The sequence below is a fragment of the Rattus norvegicus genome, chromosome 18 (assembly GCF_021556685.1).
Source record: "Rattus norvegicus strain SHRSP/BbbUtx chromosome 18, alternate assembly SHRSP_T2T, whole genome shotgun sequence".
In the NCBI taxonomy this organism is placed as follows: Eukaryota; Metazoa; Chordata; class Mammalia; order Rodentia; family Muridae; genus Rattus; species Rattus norvegicus.
In genome coordinates, this window is record NC_141551.1 from 26,475,261 (window position 1) to 26,497,213 (window position 21,953).

Genomic DNA, 21,953 nt, shown 5'->3' on the forward strand with positions numbered 1-21,953 from the left:
TTGGGGAGGAAAGGGTTTATTCAGCTCATACTTCCACATCGCTGTGCATCACCAAAGGAAGTCAGGACTGGAACTCAGACAGGGGAGGAAGCAGGAACTGATGCAGAGGCCATGGAGGGATGTTACTTGCTGGCTTGCTCAGCTTGCTTTCTTATAGAACCCAGGACCACCAGCCTAGGCACAGTACCACCTACAATGGGCTGGGCTCTCCCCGCTTGATCACTAGTTGAGAAAATGCCTTACAGCTGGGTCTCATGGAGGCATTTCCTCAAGGGAGGCCCCTTTCTCTGTGATAACTCCAGCTTGTGTCAACTGACACACAAAGCCAGCCAGTACAGCCACAGACTTAGCCTTAGGTCCAGAGCAATTGTTACTATGTCCCAAGGTGCATCAAATTACCTGAAAAGGGAGGATCTGGTTTTCTTTTGTAATTCAGGGCCTCACAAAGCTGAGGCTGGCTTTGCACTGGCAGAGAGCTGAGTGTGACCTTGAACCACAGGGTCTGACTCACCAAGTACTCACTATAGGCACTTGCTCCACACTTGGCAGACAGTTTTAAAACTCAGAACCTCAGTTCTAGCTTAAAATCTGGAGCCATGAATTAAACATGCACGCAGGAACGAACACACACACACACACACACACACACACACACACAGAGGCACTCAGGCATGCACGCGCGCACACACAACAAATCTGCATTATGATTCTTGCAGAGGTCATGCTTTTGTTCCACTTTTAGTATATATGCTGTTGGAAACATGGACCGTGTGTGTGTGTGTGTGTGTGTGTGTGTGTGTGTGTGTGTGTAGGACAGGATAACCTTAGGTGTTGGTCTTCGTCTTCCCCTTACTTAAGACATGATCTCTTCTGTAGGTCAGGTTACCTGGCCTAAGAGTTCCCATGGTTCTGTCCCCAGCTCCCTTCTCATGGTAAGGACTAGGATTACTGATTACAGTAGAGTGATCAGCTTTATATTAGCTTCCTAGGTTTGGAACCCAACCCTCATGCAACCTTTACACACCCAATGATCCCTCTCCCCAGACTGACTCTATTTCCTAACTGTTTATAGTGTATAAGCTCTGACTCAGTCAGGGCTCTTGTGAATAGACAAGCCCTTAAAGGAGGCTCCTCTCATGACTGTTCTCCTCATGCACATCCTCCAGGAAGAGACTGGGTTCCCAGCCACTTTGATTTTACTCTCCCATTTGAGTAAAGAGGTTGAAAAGGGAAGAAAACACAAAGAGGGTCAGCAATGTTCTCGAAAAACCAGAGGCCTGTGCAAAGGAACTGCTTGGCTATAGCGAGACATGGGAGACTGGGAGGAGAACTCTATGAACCTCTAAAGCCACGCAGCCCTCTCTGCTCGTCATCGAGGATCCACAGCAGCTCCACAGGAACCAAGCCCATTCAGGAGTGCTTCAGCAGCATGACAGGCTGTGGCTCACAGACATCTAGAGGTTTTTGTTTAATGGGCTTGTTGTTTGCTTTGTTTTGCATGTAGACCGGACTGGCCTCAAACTCAAAAGATTCTCCTGCCTTTGCCTCCGTAGCGCTGGGACTAAAGGCCCTTGCAGCTCGCCCGGCTATGCGTGTGTTTGCAGATACAATTATAGGCTTAGCAACATGGACGATGACTCCTGTTCAGGGTTGTAGTGTCTTCACTGCCACCGTCATAGTCACTATTGAGGGCTCACATTCTTCACCAGGAGGGCAATCTGTTCTCGCAGCTGCCGCTCCCCTTCCTGGGCTTTGCTCTGGCTGCGCCAGCTCAGCAGCTCGGCCTGGTGGTCCTGGTGAAGCATAGGACAGTAGCCCTGGGGTTCACACAGCTCCTGAAAGGTAGGGGACAAAGATTTCTCAGACTCCGGAGCTCTGCCTACTCAGGAGAAGAGGTGCTGCTCACTGAAGCTGAGGAACAGATTTTCTCTTAGGCGGCTTTCCAGCCCCTGGGGATTGCACACTGAAGCCCAGTTGGAGCACCCCTCCCACCATGTCTCCCACATCATTTTACCATATATTCTGGAAAGAAATCTCTGTAGCCCCCTCTGAGGATATACAGCTCAGGGTAGTATAATGCTGGATACTGGTTCAGAGCCCTGTCTTTTTCTCTCAGAGAACGGCACCTGTAAGGAAAATCCAAGATGGGTTGGATGAAGGAGGCAAAGTCAGGACTCTATGGTCCTTCAGTGGGAGGGAGGGAGGGAGGGGAAGAACAGCTTCCTGAGTGCTGGGATTAGAGACACATGATATACCACATCTGGATCTTTTTGGAGACAGGGTCTCTAGCCCAGGCTGATTTAGAACCCAGGATGACCTTAATTTCTCATCTTCCCACTTGTGTATCCCCGAAACACCAGAACTCCCTCACTTTTCTTTTCTTTTTTTTTTTCTTTCCGGAGCTGGGGACCAAACCCAGGGCCTTGTGCTTGCTAGGCAAGCACTCTACCACTGAGCTAAACCCCCAACCCTTCCCTTACTTTTCTGTGTTGGGATTATAGGTGTGTATAGTTATGCCCACTTTTATGCAACATTGGGCATCAAACCCGAGGAGTTTCTATTCTAGGCAAGCACTCTGCCAGCTGAGTCACATCTCCAGTGCCCAGTGCTTTAGCGCTCCAACTTTTGAATTATAGGAGCGCCTCCCTTCAGTCACCCTGGCACCCTGCGAATCACAGTGGAAGGCATTCGTTCAGGCTCATCTCTGTCCGAACTGAAGTGCCAGATCTCACTCAAGGTCTGTTCCCACCATCGCAGACACTCACATTCGTGGGCCTCTCTCTGAGGAGAATTCACAGAGGAACACAATGATGACTCTCTTCTGGGTGTCCTCAGGGACAACAGGCTTCTTCAGAAAGAACTCGTATAGTTCCTTCTGACTGTACAGGTTTAAGGCTCCCTGCAGAAAAGAATGTTAGCAAGTATTCCTCAAGGACTTGGGTACAGTCAGTACTCGGGAATGACTGGGATACTTTTCTGGGGCATTGAGGCCAGAAAAAACAGGCAACAAGGAGTTCCAGGTTAAGAACCTAAGCCTCGGGGTTGGGGATTTAGCTCAGAGGTAGAGCGCTTGCCTAGGAAGCGCAAGGCCCTGGGTTTGGTCCCCAGCTCCGAAAAAAAAAAGAACCAAAAAAAAAAAAAAAAAAAAAAAAAAAAAAGAACCTAAGCCTCCCTCTGTACCTACGCCAGGATTTGTCAGTTTGCTATGTAGCTGCTCAATAAATATTCACAAAACAGAGCCACCCAGAGTACAGGATAAACCACGAGAACTGTTTATGAACATTAAATGTTTGCAAACTACTTCCTGGTTTTTAGGTTTCATAGTGTCTCACAGGAAAGAGGGAGACTGTCAAGAAGGGAAAGGGATTGCTCAAGGTACACAGGATTACAATGGGAATAAGGGCTTCCTTTGATGGGGTCTGAATGTATCAATCATCTCTGTCCTAGTGCTAGAGTTCACGGACCCTTTGCCCTCACATTCTTCTCAATAAAATCGAATCTGCAGCCTCTCCTTTTCCAGTGCCCACGATGTAACCTCACCAGAATGTGTCCTCCCAGGTACTCATACGGATAACGGCAATCAATGATATAAAACCTCTCGATCACACTCTGGAACTTCCCAGACAGCAATGCAGCCACCTGCACACAAAGAATGATTAAATATCCTGTTCACCTTTGCTCCGAGAGAGGAGCCACACAGCTCCTTCTAGCAATATTTCCATTAGTCACCCAGAATCGCACTATATGTACAACCTCCAAACTTAGCCTGTATTTGCTGTAACAGGGCAAGTGGAGTAAGCCTAACCCCACATGAGTATGACATGGAAATGGCCTGTGTAGACGACCCAAATGGCCGATACTGAGGGTGTCTATTAGAAGAAAGCATGACTAAGACCAGCCTCTCAGGTGACAGCTAAGGAGTAGAGCAGTAGCAGAGGTAGTAGTGGTTAGACAACCCAATGTAAGAGGACGTGAGGGACAGTTCCCCAGTCACCAAGTCCTGAAGAATAAACTTGTCCAGCCTTTCAAGAAAGAACTTTGTGGGCTGGAGAGATGGCTCAGTGGTTAAGAACACCCGACTGTTCTTCCAGAGGTCATGAGTTCAATTCCCAGCAACCACATGGTGGCTCACAACCATCTGTAAAGAGATCCGATGCCCTCTTCTGGTGTATCTGAAGACAGCTACAGTGTACTTATATATAATAAAATAAATCAAAAAAAAAAAAAAAAAAAGAAAGAACTTTGTAAGGACATACAAAATACATGGAATTATACTTCCTATTTTAAAATCTTTGTTTTGTGAGATAAAGTCTTAAGTAGCCTGACTGTCCTCAAACTCACTATGTACCAGAGGATGGCTCTGCATTCTTGATCCTCCTGGCCCCAACTCCTAACTGCTGGGATTATGAGCACGTACCACCGTGCCCAGTTTCTAACCCCTTAAGTAAAAGTACACAAACTGATTCTCATCTTAGCAATGTCTCAGGATACTGAAATGTTACAAACCACTCAAGCATTCATTCAGAGGGTTTAGTTAAACATATTCTGGTATAACAGATTTCATAGCTATTAAGACAACATAGATTTTTGTTTTTGAGATAGGACTTCTTCGTGTAGCCCTGGCTGTCCTGGATCTGTTCTGTAGACTAGGCTGGCCTCAAACTCACAGAATGTGACATCCTCTGACTCCCAAGAGCTAGGATTAAAAGTATGTGGGGCCACCACCACCTGACCTTTTTCCTTGACACTAGACCTCACTATGTAGCCCTGGCTGGCCTCATCTCGGGTGCTTTTGATTATCTCACCAAATTAACCGGAACACTACAAGTTCATTGTTACTTCATTTTTTATAAGCTGGGTGGGCGGATCTCAATAATCACAACCAGTCTGGTCTACACTGTAAGTTCCAGGCCAGATTCTGTCTGAAGGAGGAGAGTAGGAGGCTGGAGTACCTCAGGTGGTACAGTACACACACCAAGCCTATTCCCCTACCCTGCAACACTGCCAGCCCTTATATCAGGTGCGGTGCCACCTGCTCATAATTCTAGCCCTCCTTATATCAGGTGCGATGCCACCTGCTCATAATCCCAGCCCTCCTTATATCAGGTGAGGTGCCACCTGCTCATAACCCCAGCCCTCCTTTTATCAGGTGAGGTGCCACCTGCTCATAACCCCAGCCCTCCTTATATCAGGTGAGGTGCCACCTGCTCATAATCCCAGCACTCCTTATATCAGGTGCAGTGCCACCTGCTCATAATCCCAGCCCTCCTTATATCAGGTGCAATGCCACCTGCTCATAATCCCAGCACTCCTTATATCAGGTGCGGTGCCACCTGCTCATAATCCCAGCACTCCTTATATCAGGTGCGGTGCCACCTGCTCATAACCCCAGCACTCAGGAAGTCGAGGCAGAAGGCACACACTCTGAGATCATTAGTCATCTCAAATACACTGTGATTTACAGTCAGTCAGGATGAAGGAGAATCAGACACTCTGTCTCAAGAGGAGAGTCATCGTGTGTGTGTGTGTGTGTGTGTGTGTGTGTGTGTGTTAGAGAGAGAGAGAAAAAAAGACAGAAGCAGAGGGAGAGAGAGACAGAGGGGAGGGAAGGAGGAAAGGAGAGAGAGAGAAGGAGAGAGAGAGAGAAGGAGGGAGAGAATTAACATATAAATCAGGATTCGTAACTGCTGAGAACCCAACTGAGTGATTTTTTTCTTTTTATATTTTCCTTCCCTTCTCTCCTTTATCTACAATAATACATTATCTGTTTAACGAAAGAAAAATTTAAGCCTTATTTTATATATATGAGTGCTCTATCTGCACACCTGCATGTCAGAGGAGGGCATCAGATCCCATTACAGATGGTTGTGAGCCACCACGTGGTTGCTAGGAACCGAACTAAAGGACCTCTAGACAAGCATCTGGTGCTTTTAACTGCTGAGCCATCTCTCCATCCCCTTAACTAAAAACTTTAAAAAGATAGAAATTGGAACTGGGCAGTGGTGGTGCATACCTTTAACCCCAATACTTGGGAGGCAAAGGCAGGCTGATCTCTGAGTTCAAGGCCAGCTTGGTCTACAGAATGAGTTCCAGGACAGTCAGGGCTACACCGAGAAACCCTGTCTACAAAAGAAAGAATAGAAAGGAGCCTTCAATACAGCTCCAGTTGAGTAAGAGCCCATCGGAGTGGGCGGAGTGAAAGACTGACGTGGGTGTTGGGACACAGGCCAGTGCTGATGACATGATCTAACCAGGTACCATCTTCAGAAGTATGCTTACTGTATCTGGGCTGATATACTTCAGATCCTGGTGTTTCCCTGGCACCGTTGGCAGTACACACGCCTACAAAGAAGCAAGAACTGAAATAACTGCAGGAACTTCCCACCCAAGCATCACAATAGACACTCCCAAACTGCCTTTTCCAAGCGATTCTTTTCTTGTTCGTTTTTTTTTTTTTTTTTTATTTGATTTCTCAGTGTAGCCCTGGCTTTCCTGACTAGCTCTGTAGACCAGGCTATCCTTGAACTCCGAGATCTGCCTGCCTCTGCCTCCTAAGTGTTTGTATTAAAGGCAAACATGTCTGGCTACATCTTTTTTATTTCTTTAATGGTGAAATGAGGGGCTAGAGACCTCTGTAGTGGTTAAGAGCACTTGCTGCTCTTTTGAAGGACCAGTGTTCACGTCTCAGCACCTCATTACGGCTCACTTGCCCATACATATACTCGAAGAGCTGGAGAAATGGCTCATTCATAACCATCTGTAATGGGATCTGATTCCCTCTTCCAATGTGCACTCATATATATCTGTGTGTGCGTGTGTGTATATGAGAAAACAAGTCTTTTTACTATTGTTGTTAACGATAACATGGTGAGGCGTAAACCGGGTAAACAGTTGGTATATAATGCACGTTTGAGGACCTATGTTTGATCCTAGCATGCACAAATAAACCTAGGTAGGATGGCATACATTAGTAACCCCGAGCTGGAGAAGCATGGGCACGAGGATCCCTGGGGTTGCTGGCCAGCCAGTCTAGTTTACCTCAAGCCCTAGGTCCCAGTGAGACCCTGTCTCAAAGTACAAGGTGACAGCTCCTGAGGAGCTCCATCCGAGGCTGACCTACAGTGTCCACAAGCATTTACACACTGAAGCACACATAGCCCCCCACATACCCCAAACCAAGAGTAAAAGTGCAAGCACATCAGAATACCTCCACAATCCTGGCAGCTGGGCGGTTGATGCAGAAAGATCCTGAGTTACGAAATACTATCTTTAAAAAACAGGACCACAGGACCAGAGATAGGACCCCTTGGTGAGGTGCTTGCCACCAAGCCTGAAAACTTGAGTTCAATCCCCAGGACCTACACAGTGAATGGAGAAAACCAACTCCCACAAGCTTTCCTTTTGTATTATAATATGATCACACACACACACACACACACACACACACACACACACACACACACACACACTCTCACGCACACACACACTTACTCTAAAAAATAAACGCATTCTACTACTGTGTCTTATCTGGTGAGACATACAAAGGAACACAGAAACACAAAACCTTGACAGACCCACAGTTGGTAAGAGGATTTCTTGTTGCTGCTGCTGCAGGGTGGAGGAAACAAAACTCACTTGTTTGTGTGTATTTGTGTAGAAAAGTCTAAAAATACATACAAAAAATAATTTTTCTGGTTGATAAGGTTTGGGATAAATGTTATCATTTTCTACCATTTTTTTAAATTAACCAACATACACACACACACACACACACACACACACACACACAAGGTGGGAAGGAAAGGAGGGAAAAGGGGAGGAAGAGGCAGAGATATACAACCAAACTCACCTTTGAGAAATCACCAGTCAGATGCTCTGAGTCAGAATCTTCCTCCTCCAACTCAATGGCATCCATGCCACAGAGAGGGACCGTCTTCTTCAGACTTAAGCCCTGAAAAGACAAAACTCCCACTTACTCCCAGTTCTCATGTTAAACATGTAAAGAACTAGACGGGCAAGATGGCTCAGTAAATAAGGTACTTGCTGGGTCCTGGCGATCTGAGTTCAATTCCCAGAACCTATATAAATGTATAAATGTGGAAGGGAAAGCCAATCCCCAAAACTGTTCTCTGACCTCCATATACACATGCATGCCTACACACACACACACACACACACCCTAAATGCATATACATATAAGTAAAATAAAAATCTAAAAGAAGTTTTAAATAAGTATAACTTTGTTAGGATGTGGAGAACCTGGGCGGGAATGTAAGATGATGAACTGCAGCGAGGCAGGTCCTCGAATCTAGGTATAAAACTGTCCTGTCTGAACGCTACGTAGACCGGGTAAAGCTCAAGGGCTCAGCAGTTACCTAACGTCTGCTAGGACCTGAGTTCAACTGACCAGTGTCAAGACATTCTTTACACATCCCGCATGTTGGTACACACGTGTGATCCCAGCATTTAGAATTAGAATGCCAAGGCCAATCAGGGTTACATAATAAGGCTCTGCCTTAAAAACAGCAGTACAGGTGACAGTCCAGAGAGAAATGTGCCTTCCTCCCTCCCCACCCCATGACAGGGACTGAACTGGGGACCTCCTGTATGAGATGGATCTTCTCTTTGTACATGTGAATGCTCCTGGGGGTGGAGGCCAGAGGTCAACGCTGGTGTCATTTCTCAGAAGTCGTCCTCCTTGGGTTTTGCAAAGAAGTCTGGGACCTGCTGACTAGGCAAGGGTGGCCAGCCTCTCGTGGCTGCATCCCCAGCACTGGGATTGGAAGGGTTACCACATCTGGCTTTTCATGTGGGTACTGAGGCTGGTGGTGGGGCCCCCATGCTTACACAGTAAGTGCTTTACCAGTTGAGCTATCTTTTTTTTTAAAGATTTATTTCATTTTTGTTTTATGTATATTTTGCCTAAATGTAAGTATGTGCACCATGTTTGTGCCTGCTGCTCACAGAGGCCAGAAGTGATGATCAGATTCCTTGAAACTGGAGTTACCGGTAGTTGTGAACCACCAGTGTAGGTGCTAGGAACCAAACCTGTATCCTCCTGAAGAACAGCCAGTGCTCTTAACCACAGAGCCTTATCTCCAGGCCAAATGGAACTCTCTTTCTAGCCCATGAGATCCTCTCTAAGTTATGACTGTTTTCGCTGTACTAACAGCTCACCGTAGTACAGAATGCTCTCTGAATGTGGTCCCTCATCGGTTATTATTGACAATAATAAAGTAGGGCTGCAGAGATGGCTCAGTGGCTAAAAGCACTTGCTGCTCTCACATGGTGGCTTACCACAGCCTGTAACTGCAGCTCCAGCAGATCTGACACAATCTTCTGGCCTACACAGATAGTTACACAGACACATAAATAAAAGTTACAAACTGTTTTTAAGTTTTTCTTTTTCTTTCTCTTTTTTTTTGGGGGGGGGGGGGGAGTCAGGAGGAGAAGAGAAGGTTTTACTATGTATCCCTCCCTGGCTGGGCTGGAACTATGTAGACCAGGCTAGTCTCCAGCTCATTCTGCCTCTACTACCCAAATGCTGATATTAAAAGCATGTGCTATCACTCCTAGCCAAAAAAAACAAAAACAAAAAACTATTTTATTATATTTCACAAAGAAAAAAATTGGAAACATTCAAGATATACAATAAAAATCGATATTCTTCATTAGACACTGCTTCCCTGTGTTTACACACACACACACACACACACACACACACACACACACACACACACACACACACACGAGAGAGAGAGAGAGAGAGACAGAGACAGAGACAGAGAGACAGAGAGAGAGACGGATGGACAGGCAGACAGACAGACAGCAGAGAGGCGAGAGGAGAACCTGTTTTACTTCAGGGAGAAGCAGAGACTGAATTGGGCACTACTACGTAGCCAGGCTGGCCTTGAATTTGGATGCTCTTGCCTCAGCTTCCTGAGTGCTGGAATTACACAAACTGCTTTTAATACTTTATCAAATGGACCGCAATTCTATGAAAGGTTTATCATGTTCTCCATTTCATTTTTTTGCACGTGTATTCATGTAATCCATCTGCATGTGTGTATGTTTGCAAATGTGTGTGGAGGCCCGAGGTGAACACCAGGAGTCTTGTTCAGTCAGTCACTCCTCTTCCTAGTCACTAAGGCAGAGCCTGTCAATTGAACTTGCTGGTAAGGTTAAGTCTAGCTAGGCAGCGTGCTCCAATCTCCCCTCTGCGGGCTTCACCTTTCTAGAGCTGAATTACTGGTGGGCCCATCCAGCATTTAGGTGGATTCTGAAGACCTGAAGTGGGGGCCTTATGCTTAAGTAACCAGTACTCTATGAGTTGAGCCTTCTGCCTAGCCCTGCTGTCCAATTTAACAGGGAAAGTCGAAGTTTACAGTAGTCTAGCAAATAGTCTGCCACTAGTAGTGGGCAAGAACTGGAGCCCAAGTACCTAACTCCACGAGACCACACCTGTCTTGTGTTGAACCAGGGCATTCCTGTCACCCCGAGTAACTTCAAGCTTGAGGAAACTCTCCTTCCTTAATGGACCAAGTGCAAGCATTCTAAGTATGAACCAACTGCCAAGGCTGGCAAATCACTTATTTCTAATTCTCACACCTCCATCAGTCAGTTCTGTGCCCTTCACAACTCCCTCCATTTAAATGAATGCATTTAAAGCCATCTTTGTGCACCTTGTTTTCAAACAAGCAAAGCTGACTCACAAGTGTTAAACACCTCAGAAACTACCTCTGGTGTCAACACACACTGACAAGGCACACACAGCTTCAGACCGTCTCCCTGTGCCTCGGAAGATACTTGCAAGAGCCTGCTAGGTTATTCCAGCCAACTGCTTTGATAGTGACTAAAATTACTGACCAAAACTTCTCACCCAGTAACAGGATGATCTCCATGGTGATAAGACACTGTCTGTCAGGTATCTCTTCAGAGTCTAAAGATTTTTCTTTTCTTTTTTTTAAGTAAAAAAAAAAATTTTTTTTTTGAACTGAAACCATGGTCATCTGGAAGAGCAGGGCTCGCTACTGCAGTCATCTCTCCAACCCTACTGTCCTTGCTGAGACCAGGTCGTACTATGTAATCAAGGTTGGCCTTTAATTCCCAGCCCTCTGCCCCCACCTACAAAGCAAAGGAATTACAGGTATACATCACCAGGAAGACTCTGCTCTTTTGTTTGTTTTGTTTCATCACAGCCCTAGTCCAACAGGCAAACAATATTGTTTACTTAAGATCAAGTGTAGAAGTCATGCCTGTAACCCTAGCACCTGGGAGGCGGAGGGAAGAGGGTTTCCAAGAGTTTCAAGGCAGCCTAGGCTACTACAGTGAATTCCAGAACTGCCTTGGCTACAAGTGAGCTCCAGGACAGCCTGGGCCTCACCGTGAGACCCAACCTCAAGCCAACAAACAAAATGAAAAGTTAAAGTTGGTATGATAGTACAGAACTTCACACTTATAATCCTAGTATTCAGGAGGTGAAGACAGAAGATGGCCACTCAAAGCCACTCAAGCCTAAACAGCAATGTCAATTGCCTGGACTACACAATTAGACCCTAATTTTTTAAGAAAAGAGAAAACAAAAACAATAACAAAAACCCAAAAGCCACTGAGATGATTCAGCTTGTGAGGCCTGATTACCGAGTGATGCTTGGACCATAAGGTAGGAGAGAACTAACTTTCACTAACTGTCCTCTGACCACCACATATATGCCATGCGTGTGCATGCACACACAGAAACAGACACATGCATGAGTAAATGCAAAAGAAAGGTTGAAAACTGAAAAGTAACAGAACACTAAACCTTGGCATCTTGGTCTTCCAGGGAACACTCCATTGGGTCTTCTGAAATCCCTTCTTGGTCTTCTAGCTTGAGATTTTTACTCAGTTTTGGAACTGTAGTAATGGGACTGCCCAGATTCTTCATTTCACTTTCCAGCAAGATTCCATTTTCCTGTCAAGTATACTGACAAGATTAAAGCCCAGTATGAAAGCATGTCTACGATCCCACTAATCCAGGGGCTGACATAAAAGAATCTGGAGTCTCAGGCAAGCCTGAGCTACATACTCAAATTCTGACTCAATAAGAGAAAAAAGAAATGAAATTTAAAATATTAGAAAAAATAAGAAATCCTTACCTTATTCAGAACTCATACATTATGTACAAAGACTGACTCAAAATATAGCAGCAATATAAATGTAAGAATTAAACTGTACAACCCTTAGAATAAGCTGCGTGCAGAGGCAGAAACCTACAGGACTCAGGAGACAGAGGAGGAGGAGGAGACAGAGGAAGAAGAGGATGAGGAGGAAGAGGAGGAGAAGGGAGAGGATGAGGAGGAAGAGAAGAGGATGAGGAGGAGAAGGGAGAGGGGAAGAGGAGGAAGGAGAGGAGGGAGAGGAGGAGGGAGAGGAGGAGGGCAAGGATGAGGAGGAAGAAGATAAGAAGAAGAGGAGGAGGGGCTGGGGATTTAGCTCAGTGGTAGAGCGCTTACCTAGGAAGCGCAAGGCCCTGGGTTCGGTCCCCAGCTCCGAAAAAAAAGAACCAAAAAAAAAAAAAAAAAAAAAAAAAAAAAGAAGAGGAGGGAGAGGAGTGACAAGAAGAGAAGGGAGAAGAAGAGGAGGAGGGAGAGGAGGAGGGAGAGGAGGAGAGCCCGAGTAAAGGAGTTCAAGGCTGGCCCGAGCAGCACGCTAAAAGCTCATTTCAAAGCCAGAGAAGAGACACTGGCGCATGCTTGTTAACCTAACACCTAGTCTGAGAAAGCTTGGGCTTGAGGACAACCTGGACTACAGAGTAAGACCTTACCTGAAATCCCCAAAAGGAAAGGAAAGGAAAAGAAGGAACCAAAGGCTAAGAAAAATCCTCACCCCCGCAGTTTAAACACCCCAAATGGTCAGAGACACACAGCTCCTCTATGCTTGAGTTTACCATCCCCACCCTCTTCTCAGCTAAGGCAGCTTAGGAAAAGTCGACAACCAGGAACCCAAGATACTTCTGCCAGCACTTGATGAAGTCAGTAACTCACCAGCTCACAGAGAGGAGAAGCCAGAGGATCGCCAGGCTTTTTTTGAAGCCTCGGGGTCCTAGGTGCCTCCCATTCCAATGTTTTAAAACTGGTGTTTATCTGCACAAGAAAAACCTGCATCAACCAGCTGGAGGAAGAGAAGCAGTAATGCTGTCTGCCAAAAATATCAATCTGATCAAACCATGAGTAACTCTCATGAAACACATAAACGTAATCATTAAATCGTATCTGTATCAATAACGCTGTGGATTTGATGTCTGACGCAGATTTGCTTTGGAGGACACGAATTCTATCATCATAAGCAATGGACAGGGATGGAAGAAAGTGTGCATGGGAAGGGGTCTGCAACCTTATCTGTAGATATTGAGTGTTTTTAAAGTTTGTTTACTTTATGTATATGAGCGTTTTGTTCACATATACGTATGTACCATGTGTGCCCCTGGTCCCTGCAGAGGCCAGAGGACACTAGACCCTCTGGAGCTAGACTTATGCGAGTCCTCTGGAAAAGCATAAGTGCTTTTAACCACTGAACCCCGGGATTGTGACATTTTAAAGAGTGACTAACGGGGAGATTAATACAGCAATAATAGGGATAGGAAGATGATTGAGCTGACAAAGGCACGTGACACGAAGCCTGACAGTTTGTATTCGATCCCTGGAACTGAAGTGGTAGAAGGAACAGAAGGAACGAACAGACTCAAAGAGGTCGGTTGTCCTTTGACCTCTATGGGCACATGAGCACACAAATATACACAGAGACACAGAGACAGACGCACACAATAAATAAATGCAGTTAAAAAAAAATTAAGAGGCAGTTGATTATAAACAGCTAAAAACAGGCATACCTTCTCTAGTATAAGAAAAGAATATGGGGCTGGAGAGATGGCTCAGCAGTTAAGAGCACCCGACTGCTCTTTCAGAGGTCATGAGTTCAATTCCCAGCAACCACATGGTGGCTCACAACCATCTGTAAAGAGATCCGATGCCCTCTTCTGGTGTATCTGAAGACAGCTACAGTGTACTTATATATAATAAATAAATAAATAAATAATATTGGGGGCTAAATATGGTTCAGTGGTTAAGAGCACATGTTATTTTTAGAGACGATCCAGGTTCAATTTCCAGCACCCACATGGCGGCCAGCAAGCACCTGCAACAACAGTTCCAGAAAATCCAGTGACCCCTTCCAGCTCTGTGGGCACCGAACTAATGTGGTGCACAGAAACACACACAGGCAAAACACTCATACATACAAAATAAAAATACATGAATCTGGAAGAAAAAAAGAAAGCAGCTACAGCACGCACACCAATCTAGGGGAAGGATGGGAAGACAGAAGATGGCGAGACAAGCAGCTTAGGTGACGAATTAAAGAATCACCGTAGTGAGGGGCAGCTCAGCAAAGGGCACTTTCACCTCGGTCGGGATGGTGTAAGGGATGGTGTAAAGCTGATATTAAAAGGACCATTAGTGTCAAAAGAGTTAGACCAAGGAGAGATCAGACAAAGTAATATGGGCCTGCTAGTGCATATCTGTACTCCCACCTAAGAGGCTGAGGCAGGGCCTCAAGTTCAGGTCACAACTTAATTCACATTCTGTCTCAAAATAAAAAGTGAAAGGAGGCCAGACATACAGCCAGTCCAGTGACAGTGTTTGCTGAAGCTGTCCATGCAATCCCAAAGTTTAGCTTTGCCTGCGAGTGAAGGCCTATAACACCAGTCACTTGGGAAGCCTGGGTAACTGGGCCCTGTTTGTTTGTTATTTAATGTAAATTGGTGTTTTGCCTGTATGTATGTCTATGTGAGGTTGTGAGTTAAAGACAGTTTTGAGCTGCCATGTGGGTGCTGGGAATTGAACCCAGGTTTTTGAGAAGAGCAGTTAATGCTCTTAACCACTGAGCCACCTCTCCAGCCCCATGGACTCTGTCTTAAAAACATGCACAAAAAGTGAGCTACAGAGTGCTTGCCTGGCATGCCCTAGGGCTATACAGTGCTCCATCCTCAGGAATACAAGACAAAGAAACAAAAAAGTACAGAGGCAGGAGTACAGCTTAGTGACGTCAGAGGGCTGCTTGAATGAGGACTATACTCAATACTTAGCAATAAAAGCACAAAACCCCCCAAAGAATTTGCAAACATATTATGTTAGGTATATTCTCACAAAGCAAAGTGATTTAGGGCTAGCAAGATGGTCAGTGGGAGACAGTGCTTGGTGGGAAAGAGACCTAATGACCTTGATTCCACCCCTGGACCCAGGAGCAAAGGCGAGGACTGGTTCCCAGCAGCCCTCACAGGAGCCTGCACTCATGCACAGCACGATGAAGACTTCCCAACAGTTATGTACACAACAGTAAAGTGAGTGAGATCTAAGCCGATAAACAACATAACTGACAGTTCGCATTTCAGGAAGCAATACTCACATTTTCTTTATTTGCAGATGTGCTACACTTTGCATCCTTCCTTCTGTGGCCATGATCCAAAGCATTTGGAGTACTACAGAGAAGCTGTGCCTAGAAGACATTGTCTACAGGAAGCACCCAGCAGCCACAGCCACAAGGCCAGCTGGGCTCTGCCTCCCTCCCACCCGAGACAAACCAAAGTCAAGAGGAAAATCTAGACTTGGTGACACATGCTTCTAGTCTCAGTGCTCAACAGTCGTTCTAGCCCAGCTAGCCAAACACAGTGAGGCTCTCTCTTAAAAGAAAGGCAAAAAGGAAGAAAGGGAGGGAGGGAAGGAAGTCTACTTACTGGGATGCCTTTCATAAGGTCCTGGTGAAAATCCCTGAACAAAAACAAGCACTAGTCAGCTAATCACCACATACACCTTGGTTCTTCAGTGGCTGGGGGCTCCCCAGTTCCTTCTGTTTAAGGGGCCCTAGTCTTTATGATTCTATGTGTCTTCCAACAATATTTGGGATATCTAAGACTTAGTGGTGTCCTGGGGGAAAGGCTCTCAGTTCACCAGCCTAACTCTACAAGATAAACATGCACCAAAGGGGAGTTTGTCTTACATCTTTTGTTCCAGTTTAAGTGCTAGGGATGGAACCTAGAGCCTTGTACAAGCTAGGTGAACATTCGCCAAAGGGCGCCTCCCACTCTTGGCTTACATTTTTTATTTTTTAATTTCTTCTTCCCTCCCAAATTTTTATTTAGTCTGTACAAAACAGGCTACTCACATTTTGAAAGAGTTGGATTCAAATCAGTTTTTACTCTATGCATACCCCCTGGCTAACTACTTTAAGATCTCCAGAAGAGACTTCACGATAGCTTTAACAACAAACATAAAATGTCTAGTATGTGCAAGATAAATGTTTTGTTTTATTTCCTTCTTTTTTTGGGGTGGGGATGGAGGTGGGAGATGGCATTAAGGTAGGGTCTCACACAGCCCAGGCTGGCCTCAGGCTTTTTATGTAGCTAAGGCTGGCCTTGACTTTCTGATTCTCATGCCTCTCCCACCTGAGTCCTGGGATTACAGATGTAAACCATATTACCTGGTTCTTGTTGGCTATGTTTTTATTTCTGGTTTAGGTGGTGTTTTGTTTTGTTTGAGACAACGTCCCACGTAGTCCACCTCTCATTTTTACTTAGTCTTTGCAATAGCTGTTCTTTTTTTTTTTTCCTTTTCTTTTTTTCGGAGCTGGGGACCGAACCCAGGTCCTTGCGCTTACTAGGCAAGCGCTCTACCACTGAGCTAAATCCCAACCCGCAATAGCTGTCCTTAATAAGTGCTTTTGTCACCTCATATGAATAAAGAAAGTGCAAGCCAATGAATTAAGAAACTGGGGGTCTGGGGTTGGGGATTTAGCTCAGTGGTAGAGCGTTTGCCTAGCAAGCGCAAGGCCCTGGGTTCGGTCCCCAGCTCTGAAAAAAAAGAAAAAGAAAAAAAAAAAAAAAAGAAACTGGGGGTCTGAGCTGGAGAGATGGCTCAGTGGTTAAGAGCACTGACTGCTCTTCCAAAGGTCCTCAGTTCAATTCCCAGCAACCACATGGTGGCTCACAACCATCTATAATGGGATCCAATGCCCTCTTCTGGTGTGTCTGAAGACAGCAACAGTGTACTTATAATAAATAAATAATAAATCTTAAAAAACAAAACAACAACAACAACAAAAACCTGTGGGTCCCATTAAGAAGTAGTAAGCCAGGGGCTGGGGATTTAGCTCAGTGGTAGAGCGCTTACCTAGGAAGCGCAAGGCCCTGGGTTCGGTCCCCAGCTCCGAAAAAAAAGAACCAAAAAAAAAAAAAAAAAAAAAAAAAAAAAAAAAAAAAGTAGTAAGCCACCAAAACCCAGACAGACTCATTTCCTACCCATATCCTTAGCCACTAAAATACAGCACTTCTCACGTGCAAAGAGAAGCCCTAACGTGAGTGCAGGGCACCATTTCCTTCATGTAAAAGCAAGGTATTTCCAGGAATGCTGGTTTAAAATAGCCTGGATTTCACAATACTATTTAGAACTGGAAAACTTAAAAGTTGTCAAGTGAGAATGGAGCCCTCCAAGTTCACTATTATCCAAAGTTCTTTTTTTTAATATTGGGGAAACCCCCCCCCCCCCCGCCAAACTTTCTTTTTCTTTTTTTAAAGATTTTATTTATTCCATGTATGTGAGTACACTGTCACTGTCTTTGGACACACCAAAAGAAGGCATGGGATCCTATTACAGATGGTTGTGAGCCACCATGTGGTTGCTGGGAATTGAACTCAGGTCCTTTAGAAGAGCAGTCAGTGCTCTTAACCAGTGAGCCATCTCTCCAGCCCCACAAAGTCCTTTATAGTGTGCAGAGCCCACATAGGGTAACACCCCTGTGATCCATACAGAAAGGCTACAGCATGCAGACCATTTAGCAGCAGAACTTACTTGCCAGTTAAGTGAATATCCTGAGGTCCTGAGGAGTCCAAGGAACCTGCAATCAGATATGAAGACTCATAGGCTGGGGATACAAGAATCATAGCTTACTTGGTAGTGTTTGCCCAGCATGCACAAAGCCCTGGCTTCAATCCTTACCTCTGTAAAAAAAACACGGAGGCACACATCGGTTTCCCATAGTTTGTTACCTGACTACACACTAGTAATAAATATTTTTGTTGTTTGTTTGATTTTTCAAAACACAGTTTCTCTGTGCAGCTCTGGGTATCCTGCTTCGTAAACCAGGATGGCCTTGAGTTCATAGAGATCTCCCTATCTCTGCATCTAGAGTGCTGGGATTAAAGGCGTACACCACCACCGCCCAGCTAATAAATAATTTTTTTTTAAAACATTAACTGAGCCAGAGAGATGACTCAGAGGACCCAGATTTGGTTTCCAGCACCCACTGGTGCTGCCCAACCATTTTTAACTCTAGGTCCCAGGGAATCTGATCCCTTCTAGCTTCTTCAGGCCCCAAGTATACATTAAGCATACATGCAGTCACTATACATGTAAGAATAAATAAGTCTTATTTTTTTTTTAAAGCCAGTCATGGTGGCACAAATATGCCCAAAATTCCAGCCCATCAAGGTAAAATTAGGTAGATCAGAAGTTCAAAGGCTACACAGTGAGTTTAAAGCTACACAAGACACTGTCTCAGGCCTCCAACTTCTCCCCTCCCCAAGAAAACAAACAGAAAAGAAAATGGTTACCTAGGAAATCAGAAATTAAGAGTAAATGGTAGAATGGTTTACTAGCAAAGCCTTTTGTTTTAGACAAAGGGGAAAAAAGACAAGAGTTAGTGTTGACAACACACACACACATGTGCATACATACACAAGTAATTTCTTTTTCTTTTATATGTGGAAGGTACTAAGGATTGAAGGTAGGGCCTTGTATTTTTATGCCAGTTTCTTTGCTTCTACTGAGATTAATTAAATTGGGATACAACAATAATGATAATGATAAACGATAAAAACTTTACTTTCATTCCCAACATTACTCAGTCAACAAAACATATTCCTTCTTCTTCTATTACTGATATTTTCTCCTTCCAGTCATCATTTAACTAAAAAAAATTCTTACCTCAAAATTCCTAGTTTTAGGCAGTGTTCTCTCAGGGTTTTAGTACACAGTGGCCCTGGCTGGCCTCAGCCTGCCAAGGGCTGGATCTACATAAGCGAACATACTATATAGTATTGTTCACGTTCTCCATCTTCCATTTCTAGCGTGGCACCATATTCTTTCTCTGAAAAGTTATTTTTCCTTAAGTTGTAACTTTAGCCTTAAAGGTTGAGCCATCTCTGCAGCCCAAGAGATGCCCAGTTAGGTGCATGCACTTGCTGCTCTTAAAGGGCCCGGCATCCACACGGTGCCTGCTGCTCATTTCCCGGCATCCTGTGGAGCTCACAACAGTCTGTGACTCCTGTTCCAGAAGACCTAGTTCTTCTGGCCTCTGCAAGCACCAGGCACACATGTAGGGCACATACACATGTGCGTGCAAAACATTCATACACAGAAGAAATTAATAAATATAACTTTTAGGTTAAAAGCTAGGTTTTTTTTTTTTTTAAAGACTATACCCCTACCGTTTTCCTCAATGTCAGCAGAAGTAGAAAGGTGAGAAGCAGACACCTCTCCATTGCTAAGACTCGAAAGGTCAAGGCAACATTTTGGGGTTCCTCTGTTGAGACATAAGAATATATCAAGATTCCCATTAGGGTATACTATCCTTAAAAGGTAGAAACCAGCTGGAGAGATGGCTCAGTGGTTAAGAGCATTGACTGCTCTTCCAGAGGTCCTGAGTTCAAATCCCAGCAACCACAAGGTGGCTCACAACTCATATGTGATGAGATCTGATGCCCTCTTCTGGTGTGTCTGAAGACGGGCTCAGTAAGTAATACAATTCCTAGCTGGTGTGGTGCCACATACCTGTAATCCTAGCAGTTGTATTCATATAAAATAAATAAATAAATCTTTAAAAAAAAAGAGAGAGAGAGAGACCATGCCTTTATCTGAATCTCTCTCAATTACTATCACAAAAAAATTAAACAGTATCCAAACAGATCAGCTCAGACTGGATTGAGAAGAAACCCCCCCCCAACACACACACACACTTTTTCTCTATTTCAGTAGTGTGAACCTCGCTTCCTTTTCACTAATATACTGAGATAGGATTTATTTAATGAGAATCTAAAAGGATCACTTTTAAGAATTTTTACCACATTTTATTTATTGTATGTACACGGACTTGTGTGTGAAGGTTAGAAGACTGCTTGCAATAGACAGGGGCCCTAGCTCAGGCCATCAGGCTTGGTGATGGTGCCTTTATGCTGAGCCAGCCATCTTACCTGGCCGAATAGAATCTTACCCCCGATTGTCTAGCCTGTTCACCCTGAACACATAAACTCAAATTCCTCCCTGGAATTTCTACTCAAATACTTGTTTGCTAATGAGGTGTAAAGACAGCATGACCAGAATTTAAAGTATGATACTAACACTGATACAATTTAAGTGACAACTCCTACAACACACTAATAGAGCTTTTAAAATTTTTCTACACAGCACATCGAGTCCCACATTACAGGGAAAGATTATTCCTGATAAGAAAGATAATTAATTTTTTTTCTTCTTGTTATTTGTTTGTTTGCAATAGGGTGTCACGCTATATACAGCCCACTAGTTGTCCTGGAATTCACTACTAGTAGCCCAGGCTGGCCTCCAACCTACTGATTATCCCTTTCTCAGCCTGCAGAATGGTGAGATCACAAACCAAGCCCCATTTAGAAAGAGAATTTTTTGGTTGTCTGTTACATAGAAAGGAAACCCAAGACTCAGAGTCATATAGTTCATCCAGATCATAGTTGAGACTCAGACCCTGAGCCTTGAAACAGGATAATTCAGCAAACAAACTTGTTCATAAAATCAAAGATAAGGTGTAAAAATAGAAATTAATTTACACACTGAAGAGATGGTTCAGTGATTAAGATCATGATGTTCTTCCCCCACTCACAACCACCTGTAACTTCGGGGATATGTCTCTGACCTCTGAGGGCACCTACAAGCACAAACATGTTCCCATATGCTGACTACACACACACACACCCCTAAATTAACAGTAAATCTTCTTTAAAAATTAATTTACCCGGACAGAAGGCTTAGGTTTGCCGAGTCATGGAGTTTGTCACCCGGAGATTCGGGGAAATCTGAACCAACGGTAAAAGAAGCGTGTCTCTCCAAAAGTAGGTGTAACATCTTCCTTTGTTTGAACCTAAAACTGGGTGCTGAGACATAACTCCCCTCTTCACTTGCAGCTGGGAAAGGTACTGTAGACATGACCTCAGCGTCTTCACCGAGCGAGGTGGAGCTATCTAGGAGAAGAACACTCCAGATAGTTAACACTTCCTCTCTCCACCCTTTTCAGTGCCCGGCTGAGCATGGGTGGAGGAGCATCCCCGTAGGATGAAGTATAATCTCCTGGAATATTATATTACATTGCAGTTGCTCAGGGCGAAAACTTACAGACTTCCGGCAAGCTCAGGACTTCAAAGGTGGAATGCAGAGAAGACTGGCTTGATCCGGACCACCCACCTTCACGTTCTTGACCAGAAGAAACGGATCTAACAAAACAAGGCTATTCGGACTTCCGGTCCCGAATGAACCCTGCAGTATCCGAGATTCCCGGACTGACACAGCTCTCGGCTTTACCTTAAGTTTAAAGGCCGACTTGAATTTTGTGTGAGAAAAAAAAAATCCTGCAGGACTGGATGGAAGCGAAGACTCCACCGAATGACAAGGAATCTGAGGAACAGACGCGGCTGTTCGGGTTAAAACTGCATCCACGTAGCCTGAGGTTCAGCTTTGCTGCTCCTCTCCGGAAATGGCCTGAAGGTAAAACCAACAGCCATAGGCCTGACCATTCAAACCTTCCGCTCTCACAATAACCTATCATCGCCCTCCTGTTAGCAGCGTCAGCCAATCATCGCATCAGAAGCAGACCCCTCCCCCTGACCAATCGCTAGG

At 44.7% G+C, this 21,953-nt stretch overlaps 2 protein-coding genes across 6 annotated transcripts in view; one reads left to right on the forward strand and one right to left on the reverse strand.

Moving 5' to 3' along the window:
• On the reverse strand, positions 1-21,817 carry Cdc25c (cell division cycle 25C). 5 transcript variants are annotated; one of them, NM_001401323.1, is made up of 15 exons: positions 21,639-21,795; positions 21,453-21,550; positions 21,076-21,301; positions 19,520-19,614; positions 17,883-17,928; positions 15,773-15,806; positions 15,445-15,534; positions 13,026-13,124; positions 11,804-11,953; positions 7,850-7,951; positions 6,280-6,342; positions 3,541-3,639; positions 2,766-2,899; positions 2,015-2,126; positions 1,457-1,835 (listed from the first exon to the last, which is right to left on the reverse strand). In NM_001401323.1, exons 3-15 carry the CDS (start codon positions 21,264-21,266, stop codon positions 1,683-1,685), a joined length of 1,368 nt encoding a protein of 455 aa, NP_001388252.1. In that variant the 5' UTR covers positions 21,267-21,301; positions 21,453-21,550; positions 21,639-21,795; the 3' UTR covers positions 1,457-1,682. The 5 variants fall into 5 exon arrangements, with proteins under 5 accessions (XP_087449012.1, XP_087449011.1, XP_087449014.1 ...); XM_087592886.1 differs by lacking the exon at positions 19,520-19,614 and having other exon boundaries at positions 1-1,835; positions 21,639-21,817; XM_087592885.1 differs by lacking the exon at positions 21,639-21,795 and having other exon boundaries at positions 1-1,835; positions 21,453-21,560.
• The window catches only part of Slbpl (stem-loop binding protein like), a 7,633-nt gene continuing 7,246 nt past the window's right edge, over positions 21,567-21,953 (forward strand). Inside the window, exon 1 of the mRNA XM_087591996.1 lies at positions 21,567-21,821. The gene's annotated coding sequence lies outside the window, so the exon portion shown is untranslated. The remainder of the gene's footprint in view (positions 21,822-21,953) is intronic.